General features: G+C 47.0%; 1 protein-coding gene across 1 annotated transcript in view; it reads right to left on the bottom strand.

Moving 5' to 3' along the window:
* Positions 1-1502: 1502 nt before the first annotated feature.
* SLC36A3 (solute carrier family 36 member 3) overlaps positions 1503-12143 on the bottom strand; it is an 83359-nt gene continuing 72718 nt past the window's right edge. Inside the window, exons 11-12 of the mRNA XM_082455659.1 lie at positions 9085-9177; positions 1503-4562 (exon numbers count right to left, since the gene is read on the bottom strand). Of these exons, the coding sequence (XP_082311785.1) occupies positions 9114-9177 (64 nt within the window). The 3' untranslated portion in view covers positions 1503-4562; positions 9085-9113. The remainder of the gene's footprint in view (positions 4563-9084; positions 9178-12143) is intronic.

Genomic DNA, 12143 nt, shown 5'->3' with positions numbered 1-12143 from the left:
TTATGCCACCTGGTCCTTAGTAGGTCATGGCAGAGACTTCCAGTCACCTTACTCAACTTCCATTCTTCTCTCTTCCTTAGTGATGGAATCCTGATATTCTCTGGGTCAGGGGCGTGCTACTTCCTCAGCTTCACTTGCATCAAGGGGCGCTCAGTGATATGTAAGGGGGCATTACTGGTTGGGGCTTCCAGGACAACATTTAACAGAAGAATGACTCAGCTGGGAGCAGGTCTCCCCCTTTTCTTGCCCCCGTTTTTCCTGCCTGGAATACAGACATGATGGAATACAGCCGTTTTATTACCCTGAGCAAGAAGGTGGAAGGAGCCTTGATCTCTGATGAACTGATGGAGCCCCAGTCCCAGCTTTGATCAACCACTTCCTAATATTTTCACATAATAGAATAAACAACAAATTTGTTTAAGCCACCGCCACTGAGATCACTGCCACTGAGATTCTGTCACTAGCAGCAGAATGCAATTTCCAACCAATTCATAGGTCACTAATTAACATTTGTTATATTGAATTTAATTAGAATAATTTACTCTTGGAGATACTGGATGTACCCCAGCTTCAGTTCTGGAGGTGGGACACGAGGCTCTGCTGAGAAAATTTTCCTGGATTTGCCAGACTCTTGATGGAAATGTTGGTTTTGACAGCTTCCTCCTGGAAATATATGTAAGAGAAGGAAATGAGAGGGGACCTAAAATTGTCGAGTTCTTAGGCTTCTATTGGAGTGTTTCTCAGGGAATGGGCAGGCTCATGTGCTTCAGAATCATCTGGATCCTTTTACCATCTATTCAATCAGGCCCTGGAGGGCTGAGTCTGAGAAATTTTCACGATAAAATTTGAAGCTTATTGCTCCAGTTGTTGTGGTAGGTTATCTCACCAGGGAATCAAATTGTTACATTAATTATATCGAATTGTGTTGAACTGAATTAATAGGGAGGTCCTTGGAAAGGAGAATTGAGTCTGAGTAATGCTAATTAGCAAGAAGCCATCCCTGCCTATTTTCCCAGAAGACCTGTGGTTTGGGTCTTGGGGCTGCCTTGGGAGAGGCGGCAAGATTCACTTTACCACTTTCTTTATACCAAGAGTGAATTCATGCCACTGATCATTGGTTAATGCTTCCTCTGTTCGATGACGTTTGGATGGAGGTCCTCAAGGAGCTCCTGTGGTGATGCAGATTAGGAGGGTACAGAGCATCACCTAGGGATTCCAGGGGAAATTACACATCACCTCTTTAGGCGGGCTCTAGGGTCGGGAGGCTGCTAGGAAACATTTCTTTACATCAGCGGTTCTCAGAATGTGGTCTGGGGAGTAGCAGCATTAGCATCTCTTGGGAAATGGTTAGAAATGCAAATTTTGGGGCTCCACCCCAGACAAGCTGCCCCAGAAACACTGGGTATGGGGCCCAGGAATCTGTGTTTTAGGAGTCCTCCAGGTAATTCTGATGTGTGCTTATGTTTGAGCTACTTTCAACCTGTATGTCCTCCTTTCAGCCATTTTTTAAAAATTAATTTTATTTATTTATTTTTGGCTGTTGGGTCTTCGTCGCTGCCCACGGGCTTTTCTCTAGTTGCGGTGAGCGGGGGCTACTCTTCGTTGTGGTGCGCGGGCTTCTCACTGCGGTGGCTTCTCTCATTGCGGAGCACGGGCTCTAGGCCTGTGGGCTTCAGTAGTTGTGGCACGCAGGCTCAGTCGTTGTGGTTCGTGGGCTCTAGAGCGCAGGCTCAGTAGTTGTGGCGCATGGGCTTAGTTGCTCTGTGGCATGTGGGATCTTCCCGGACCAGGGATCAAACCCGTGTGCCCTGCATTCGTAGGCGGATTCTTAACCACTGCGCCACCAGGGAGGTCCCTGTCAGCCATTTTTTAATGGGCACAGAGATGAGAGATGGAGTGAGGTCCTGGGCTCAGTGAGTCTCCAGTAAGCCCCATTTTCCATGTTTGAGACATCCTTGGCTGGGCTGAGTGTCTGGTTTCCAGGCCACTCCTAAGCGTGCCCTTCATGTGACACACAGAGGACTGTTCCATGGGTTCTGAGCCAGGCCCTGAGCCATCTCACCTCTAGGGACTAAGGGTGAGTCCTTCCAGATAGAGTCCCCTGATGATCAGCTTTTTCGTTTAAATGTAATCGGATCATGGGACTTCCCTGGTGCTCCAGTGGCTAAGGCTCCACACTCCCAATGCAGGGGGCCCGGGTTCTATCCCTGGTCAGGGAACTAGATCCACGTGCCACAACTAAGAGTTCGCATGCTGCAGCGAAGATCCCACATGCCACAACTAAGACCTGGAGCAGCCAAATAAATAAATAAATATCAAAAAAAAAATGTAATTGAATGAGCAGGACTTCAACACTAGCTGGGGGCTGGGAGCTTTCCAGGCCTATATCAAGGATGGATATTGACTTGTCTGGCTGGAAGTCAGCCATCTACCTGTCCCCTCCTGTACACCCCAGACTGTTTGTGCCTTCTGCACCTTCCCACCCAACATCATGTTCTCAGTTCCATTCGGTTCCAAACAAACTTACTGTATAGTTTTAGTGCAATCCCAGTTTCCACCAGCCCATCTCATTTGAAAATTGAATATTTTCCCACCTATATCATTTGCTATGTAATCAAAATTTAAGCAACCCTTTTTGAACAGATAACTGCCCTAAACCTCTCCTTTCTGGAAAACTGGTGTTTCCTGCCCTGATGCCACCTTCCTTGCTCCACTCCAATGGGAGCATCTTACCCACAGGGAACTAACTGGAGTGAGAGTTGGAAGATGGTGAGGCAGGGCCTGTTTTCCAAGTCAAAAATTGGAACACATGATTTAGCAAAGGAATTTGTGACATTTATATTCTTTATTGACCTGATTCTATTCATTTACTCTTTGCCAACATATTGGAATTTCTAGGACATCTAAACGGTTTATGGGGACAAGGAGGCGGAATATTTGTAAATGGGAACAGAACACATGAGAAGCATGATCCGGCTCCAAGGCTTAAAACCTAACTGTCTACAAGGCTGGGTAGGTACATAAATGAGAAGAGGGCATAAGACAGGGGCGGAGTTAAACTGGGGACCACATACCCCTCTAAAAGGAGCACAAGTGGATGTGTTGCGGTGGATGGTTGTTAGAAGGAAATGAAACTCCAAGCTGGCCTGACCTTCCGATTTTTCAAGAGAAATTAGAAATCTGGGGGTTTTTTTTAATGTAAAATTTGTCTCTCTCTATCTCTCTCTCTCTCTCTCTCTCTCACACACACACACACACACACACACACACACACGCCATCATGCAAGCTAAACAAAATATTTGCAGGAGGTTACATAGCTTCTGGTTTAGGTAGACAAATAATGTAACAAGGGGTATGGAGAAATACCATGGAAGCAAAAGGAGTAACGAACTCTATCTGGGAGGAAAGGGAAGGGCAGGCTTCCTCAGGGATGTGATGGTTGACCTGGGCTGTGTAGATTAGGCCAGGATTCTTCTTGTCAAGAGAGTGGGGAAGTGTAACTCTGTGAGGGGATGACTGTGTTAACTTACATTATTGTGCTGATCATTTTGCAATAGATATATATACACACACATACATACTTATGTATACATATATGTATAAAATTAAAAATTAAAAAAAAAAGAAAGTGGAGAGAACACGAGTGCCCAGTGCACAGTACTGCATGGGTTTTCAGGGGGGCTCAGCCGCCCTGTGTGGCTGGAGTACTGGGTGAGATTAGGGAAGGAGGGGGACGCAGGTAGACAGGACAGCCTTGAAGGCCCTTCTCGCGCCGCCTGTGGGATCTTAGTTCCCCGACCAGGGAATGAACCCATGCCCCCTGCAGTGCAAGCGCAGACTCTTAACCACTGGACTGCCAGGGAGGTCCCTGGCCAAGACTTTCTTTTTTTTTTTTAACATCTTTATTGGAGTATAATTGCTTTACAATGGTGTGTTAGTTTCTGCTGTATAACAAAGTGAATCAGTTATACATATACATATGTTCCCATATCTCTTCCCTCATGCGTCTCCCTCCCTCCCACCCTCCCTATCCCACCCCTCTAGCTGGTCACAAAGCACCGAGCTGATCTCCCTGTGCTATGCGGCTGCTTCCCACTAGCTATCTATTTTACGTTTGGTAGTGTATATATGTCCATGCCACTCTCTCACTTTGCCCCAGCTTACCCTTCCCCCTCCCCGTATCCTCAAGTCCATTCTCTAGTAGGTCTGTGTCTTTATTCCCGTCTTGCCCCTAGGTTCTTCTGACCATTTTTTGGTTAGTTTTTTAGATTCCATATATATATGTTAGCATACGGTATTTGTTTTTATCTTTCTGACTTACTTCACTCTGTATGACAGACTCTAGGTCCATCCACCTCACTACAAATAACTCAATTCCGTTTCTTTTTATGGCTGAGTAATATTCCATTGTATATATGTGCCACAACTTCTTTATCCATTCATCTGTTGATAGACACTTAGGTTGCTTCCATGTCCTGGCTATTGTAAATAGAGCTGCAATGAACATTTTGGTACATGACTCTTTTTGAATTATGGTTTTCTCAGACGTTCTTACTTTATCCTGTGGGCAATGGGAGTGGCACGATCAGATTGGCGTTATTCACGGTCACTCTGGGGACTCAGGTGCAGGGCGGACAGAAAGCTCTCTCCTGGAGCCGCCAAACATCTCCTGGAATGGTTCAGGAGGGAGCCGGGGTGCTTCCTAAAGGCACTTTGGTCCAGAAGGCCTGCAGCCCCCAGGTCCAACTCTGGCCCTGCCCCACTGGGCTCCCAGCCTGAGATAATATGGTAATGAGGCGGGTACTGCAAGGAGGCAGTGGAGCTTGGGTGCTGTGGGGTAGGCAGTGGGCAGTTTCCTTTCCTCTTGGCTGTAGCAGCCAGCAGTGCTGTGGTTACCAGGGCCTTGGGTTACAACACGTTTGTTTTTGAAAAAACATTGCAATACCTTTTAAATCAGCGCCTTGGACAGGATCCAAGGACAGTAGCGAGGACCAGCCTCTGTGGTGCTTCTTAAAGAAGTAGCTGCAGAGGGAGGGAGCCTCGGAACCTGGATTGCTGGGAGAGCCCGAGTTCAGGCAGGGCTTGGAAGGTGGGCAGGGTGGAAGGAGATCAGATCTCCAGGTCACCGCATTTCCACTCTTCCTTCCTTAGGGCACTTTTGCATCCAGAGCACTTGAAGATGATCAGTGTTCCGAGCTGTCCTGGAAAACTAGAAGTAGTGGGTAGGGTAGCCCAGGAATGTGGGGTCCAGCTCCTTGGGAAGAAAGACCTTCCAACTGGTCCAAGGTTCAGGGGTCTGGCTTGACAGGGAGTGAGGTCCCGATTGTGGGAGGTATGCAAGCAGAGGCTAACATTGATAGGGCATGCTGGAGAAAGTACTACAAGGGCCTGCTGAGGTAGGGGTCCTGAGGGAATGGATGCTCAGATCCACTGTGATTGTGACTGGAAGGGGTATTTATTGTGGTCCCCTTTCAGAGACAGAAGTTCTTCCTCAAAGGAATCAAGATTGGCATTCAAGAGACTTTCATTCTGGTACATGTTGGTGGGAATGTAAAATGGTACATTCGCTATGGAAAACAGTATGGAGGGTTCTCAAAAAATTAAAAAATATGGTAATATGATCCAGCATTCTCACTTCTGGGTATATAGCCAAAAGAATTGAAATCAGGATCATGAAGAGTTATCTGCACTCCCAATGTTCACTGAAACATTATTAACAAAAGCCAAGATATGGAAACACCCAAATGTCCACTGACAGATAAATGGTTGTATGCAGACAACCAAAGTTTAAAAAAAAGTTAGCCTTTAAAAAGAGAGAAATTCTGCCACTTGTGACAACATGGCTGAACCTGGAGGACATTATGCTAAGTGAAATAAACCCGGCACAGAAGGATACTGCATGATTCCACTTGTATGAGGTATCTCAAACAGTCTCAAAGAAGCAGAGAAAGGTGGTTCTAGAGATCTGTGGTACAACATAGGGTCTGCAGTTAACAATACTAAAGTATTGTGCTCTGAAACACTTGTTAAGAGAGGGGATCTCATGTTTCGTGTTCTTACCACAAAAACGAAACCAAAAAACAAAGGGGCACAAGGAAACTTTTGGAAGTGATGGACATGTCTATTACCTTGACTGTGGTGATGGTATCAGGGGTGTATGCATATGTCCAAACTCATCCAATCATATATGTTAAATATGTACAGGTTTTTTTGTATATCATTTATACCTCAAGAAAGTTGTTTTAGAAAAGAGAGAGACTTTCATTCTGATCCTTGGCTTGCTATTGATTTGCATTTTGATCCTGGATAATTCACATACATTCACTTCTCTGGCCTCATATCTCCCCACCCTACACTTTACCCAGTGCCTGGCATGGAGTAAGCTCTAGCAAAGATTTGTTTTTTGTTTGTTTTGTTTTTCTAAATTTAATAAACTCCTACAGTATATATACATATTTTTTTTGGCCGTACCACACAGCTTGTGGGATCTTAATTCCCTGACCAGGGACTGAACCCGGCCCCCAGCAGTGGAAGCGTGGAGTCCTAACCACTGGACCACCAGAAAATTCCCAACAAAGATTCGTTGAACAAATGAATGAATGGATGAATTAGCTGGATTGGGTCCGAAGTTGGAGTGGGATCAGCAGGCCTCAGAGGCTACCTGAACCTCCTGAAATTACATTCACAACTCTGCATGTATGAGCAATTCAGTGTGTTTCTGGGTAGAGGTCTGTAGCTTTAATCACTATTGCCATCATTTATTGAGGATTTGTTACGGCAAGCTAAGGTTTGTACATATTTTATCACATTTAATCTTCAGGAACCATGAGGGAGGTTGGAGGGGTTACTATTTCCACTGTACTAAAGTGGAAACTTGGGTTTGGGGAGTGTAAGGACTTGCTTAGGGTCATATACTGGAGTCAAACCCAGGTCCATGAGACTCCACAAAATAAGCTCTAAGCCACCGTGGTAAATTACTACAGCTTCTCAAAGAGATCTGTGACCGCAGAAGATGAAAACATCCTAGGACCCTGGAGTTCTATTTCTCTGTGGGACTGTGGGGAATGGGGAGAAAGGGGTGGAGGTCGAGGAGGAAGCCAGCCAGCCAGCCGGAGCAGGACAGCGCCCATGCCAGGAAGGGCTGCTATTTAGAGCAGCCCCAGAGCCCCCAGAAAGGATGATAAGGGGTAGGCAGGGAAGAGCAGTTGTAAGAGGAGCCCAGGGAGGGGGAGGCAGCTATCTCCTCCCCCGCCCCTGCTGCCTCCAGCTCACCCTGCCGCCTGATGTCTAAATAAGGCTTAGAGGCACATTCTAGGCAGCTAAAAATAAACTCCGGCTCCCCCTCCTGCCCTTGGGCTTTGGCGACCTCCCCAGCCCCGTCAGGGCTCCGCTGGGCAGGACCAGCTCTCGGAGCCTGCCCTTGCCGGAGCTATAGAATCTTGTGTCGCTGAGGACCCCAGGGTTCTGGTGGGAAAGCTTCCCACCGCAAGAAGACCTGGACCAGAAGTCAGGACGCCCGACTCCAACTCTTGGTTCTGCCCTAACAAAGCTGGGCAAGTCCCTTTTTTCTTTGAACCTCAGTCTCCCCACATGTCAAATGCGGGCGTTAGACGAATGATGTAAAGCGCTGGCATTTTTGAATGAATTCAGGATCCCACACTCAAAACTTCAGAGAGTGCCCACTGGGGTTCTTTACGGTACATCTGTCCTGCAGACTCATGCCGTCTTTTATTAGGATCTTAATTCGCTGCCCAGTCCTTAACGATTTGAAACATTCACATAAATATCTGGATTTCCAGCTTCTCTTGAAAAATCAGGTCTGTCCACACTGGGCCAGTGTGTCAGGAAACAAGAAGCCCGAATTGAGTAGCGGTCGCCCCCTGCTGGCAGAATGAACGTACTACAGGTGGCGGCTGACGGCCTCACTCACATTTCTGCCCAGCCTAGCAGTTGTGCGAGGCACCTGGAGCAATACGAGTGAGTACCCTGAGTGCTGGCAGATGCAGTTTTGCAGCCTAGGGTCGGGACATTGACATTGCTCTGCCCAGCAAATGCTTGTTGAATGAATGAATGAGATAGCTAATAGAATGCTTTGGAGACCGTATTACCAAACCCACCTCGGGTCTGCTCCTCCAACGCGAAGCAAAGCCACTGACACAGGGTTGTGGTGAAGAAAAGAACAACACTTACTGCAGGGTGCCAAGGTAGAGAGCTGGGAGACAAGCCTCAGATCCACTCCAACTTAGTCTTTGATTAGGGGTTTCTGTAAGGGGAGGAACAAAGAGGCTGGGATTAATCATCGTCTTGTGACATTTCTGTGACATTTCTTAATCGTAATTTCAAGAAGTCAGGCTATCTCTGGTTTATGATTCTCTGGCCAGGTGGCCCATGGCTCGGGGGTCTATTAGCTCATCTTGCCCTGGAGAAACAACCTGAGTTTCTACCTTAATGATGATATCGATAATAGTAGTTTTGGTACATTAACATGTTATCGACAACAGCAATTTTAGTTATCTGCTTAGCTGATTAGTGTTCAGTTAGCACAGCCTTGAGGTCAGAGGGGACAAGAAAGGGAACAAAGTTTTGGATAGAGAGGGAACTCAGTTTTAGGGGGACTCGGTTTCAACTGTCAAGGTCCCCAAGAAGGAGTTTTGACCGTGGTGCTGCCCGGCTGAAATCTGTTGCCAGTGCATTGCGAGCCTGTCCCTGAGTCCAGGTCCCAAGCCCTCAGAAAGCACAAGATCCTCATACCCTCCCCCTCAACCCCACCCCTGGTGGGAGTCATCAGACAAGTAAGGTTCTTAGGTATTGCCCTCCTTCCTGATAAGTCAATAGGATCGTCCTTGGTTGGAAAATTACTGGCAAACCAATCAGGGTCTGTGAAACTCAAATTATCTTTAGCACCACTTTGGAGGCCAACCAAGGGGCAGGGAAGGAATCAGGAGGAAGGATAGCAAAGGTTGAGCAGACCTGTTCAAAGAACGGGCTTCAGGACAGCCTGCTTGGATTCACCCAGCTCTCCTTGAGACGCTCACTGAAGCTAGACACTTCACAGAACCAAAGGATGCTGCATGTGGACTGACCTTCAGACATCATGGAATCCATCCTGCCTCTACACGCAGTAGGGCGATGAGGTGTAGAGTGAGAACCTGGGAACAGCTGAGGCTTTGTCCTTTCTGCTGGGTTTCAGTAAACAGAGGAGAAGGGGAAAGTTCACCAGATGCCTTCCTTAGAAGGAAATAGTGACTCCATCTGTATCCCACCCCTGCAGCTCAGTGGTGGAGACAGTGTCTGGTACTGACCCTTGCTACTCTGTGGTCTTCTGGGTAACAGCCTTGGCCTCATCAGCAGCTTCTTAGAAATGCAAATTCTTGGGCTCTGCCCAGGCCTGCTGAATCATAATCTGCATTTTAATGAGATCCCAGGTGTTTTGCATGTGTATTACCATTAGAGAAAAGCTGCTTTAGTCCAGTAGTTCTGCAAGTTGGCTGCACCTTGGAATCCTCTGGGGGTTACTTTAAAAAATGTTGCTGCATGTGTCCCACCATGGGCTGCAGTCTGGGCCTGGGCTCCCAGGTGATTTGTTTAAAGCTCTCCCGGTGCTACAGCCATTAAAAAGAAGGATTTAAGGACATCCCTGGTGGCGCAGTGGTTAAGAATCGCCTGCCAATGCAGGGGACACGGGTTCGAGCCCTGGTCCGGGAAGATCCCACATGCCGTGGAGCAACTAAGCCCACACGCCACAACTACTGAGCCTGCGCTCTAGAGCCCGCGAGCCACAACTACTGAGCCCACATGCCACAACTACTGAAGCCCACGCGCCTAGAGCCCGTGCTCTGCAACGAGAAGCCACCGCAATGAGAAGCCCGCGCACCACAGCAAAGAGTAGCTCCCGCTCGCCGCAACTAGAGAAAGCCCGAGCGCAGCAACGAAGACCCAATGCAGCCAAAAATTTTTAAATTAAATAAATAAATAAAAATAAAGCTCTCTGAGGTGATTCCAGTGTGTAACCAGCATTGAGAATCACAGCTCCAGGCAAAGGCTCTAATGAGATGAAAATCTGGGGATATTAAGGCAATGCAAATTTGGGTGGGGCTTCCCACCCTGGGCCCTCCCTTGGCACCTTCCCCAGCCCTGCTGGGCCTGCCCAACCAGTCCAACCCCTGCTCCCCAAGGTACTGTCAGGCCTCCAGCTGCTCTCAGGTTTCAGAAGGGTGAGGTGAGAAAGAGGTTCGTGCTCTTATTAGCTTTGCAATTCTGCCCAGCGGTGTGGCCCTGAGCTAAGAGGCCAGAAACCTGGATTCTCATCCCATTTCAACTGGGTGGCCTTCGGCAAGGTCTGTCCCTCTCTGGGCTTCAATTTCTTGATCTCTAAAATAGGCTAGTCAGAGGAGATTGAAATAACTTCTAGTGTTCCTTCCAGTTTTCTACTATGTAGACAGACTCTCAAAGTTGAAAGGGAACTTGGAGGTCATCTAGTTTAACCTGACCTTCTTACAAATGGGGAAACTGAGGCCCAGTAAGGTTAAAGGCATTGTTTAAGTCAGAAATACCATTACCTTGGCTTCCCTGGTGGCACAGTGGTTAAGAATCCACCTGCCAATGCAGGGGACACGGGTTCGAGCCCTGGTCCGGGAAGATCCCACATGCCGTGGAGCAACTAAGCCTGTGCGCTACAACTACTGAGCCTGTGCTCTAGAGCCCACGAGCCACAACTACTGAGCCCGTGTGCCACAATTACTGAAACCCGCGTGCCTAGAGCCCATGCTCCACAACAAGAGAAGCCACCACAATGAGAAACCCGTGCACTGCAATGAAGAGTAGTTCCTGCTCGCCACAACTAGAGAAAGCCCGCACACAGCAGCGAAGACCCAATGCAGCCAAAAATAAATAAATAAATTTATAAAAAAAAAAGAAACACCATTACCACTGAGAGAAAATTTTTGACTTCAATGAAAAACTCTTAATTGTCTAGAGCATAGCCTTCTACATATCTACTTCTGGTTCTATGGAGACTCTGTGTCTGTCATTGAAGGTTATCTACATCTGAAGTTGTAGATAACCCATAACAATGGGAAATAATCTTTGCCTATAGACATTTCATTTTTGTCCCGTGGAGGTTAAATTGACTTCCCTCCCCCACTATGGAAGAGGCCGATTTTGCCTCCATTTCTACTTTAATCTCAATATTCCTGATCCATACTTGTGTTTGTTCTTTGAACTCTCCTTTGCACTGGTTGTAATATCTCACAGGTTCCCTCATTGAAGGAGTTAAAAATAAAATCACTACTGCATGCTCATTTCATATCTGTACGAGAGTTATGATTTTACCTTCTTTTTAAAAATTACCCTTGGGCTTCCCTGGTGGCGCAGTGGTTAAGAATACGCCTGCCAGTGCAGGGAACATGGGTTTGAGCCCTGGTCCGGGAAGATCCCACATGCCACGGAGCAACTAAGCCCATGCACCACAGCTACTGAGCCCGTGCTCTAGAGCCCATGAGCCACAACTACTGAGCCTGCACGCCACAACTACTGAAGCCCCCGCGCCTAGAGCCCGTGCTCTGCAACAAGAGAAGCCACTGCAATGAGAAGCCCATGCACCGCAACGAAGGGTAGCCCCCTCTCGCCGCAACTAGAGAAAGCCCGCACGCAGCAAAAAAGACCCAACGCCACCAAAAATAAATAAATAAAATAAATAAATTTTTAAAATAAATAAATAAATAAAAATTACCCTTTAATAACAAGAAGAGTTAAGATTTTAAAACCAGAGGTCCAGGCTAAATTTGGGATTGAAACCCATAGAGACCAGGCAGTAACAAAAGTGAGAGATGCACAGCTTGTAGGGGCTGTTGGAGGCTGCAGAATCCCATCAGTGACAACTCAGCTTCAACGGACTGTTGCCCTGTAGAAATGCAGGCCAGTGTTTCCAGATTCTCTGAGTTTTTCAGGAAAGCTGGAAGTCCATAATTTAATGAGAAATCACCTGCTTTTATTATACACTGACAACTAAGTAAAAACCAACTACACACACTAATATCTATAAAATAGGTAAATAACAAGGTCCTACTGTATAGCACAGGGAACTGTATTCAATGTCTTGTAATAAACTATAATGGAAAAGAATCTGAAAAAGAATACATAC

This window comes from Balaenoptera physalus (assembly GCF_965194825.1).
Source record: "Balaenoptera physalus genome assembly, chromosome: 3".
In the NCBI taxonomy this organism is placed as follows: Eukaryota; Metazoa; Chordata; class Mammalia; order Artiodactyla; family Balaenopteridae; genus Balaenoptera; species Balaenoptera physalus.
This window is presented reverse-complemented; position numbering and strand designations above follow the sequence as displayed.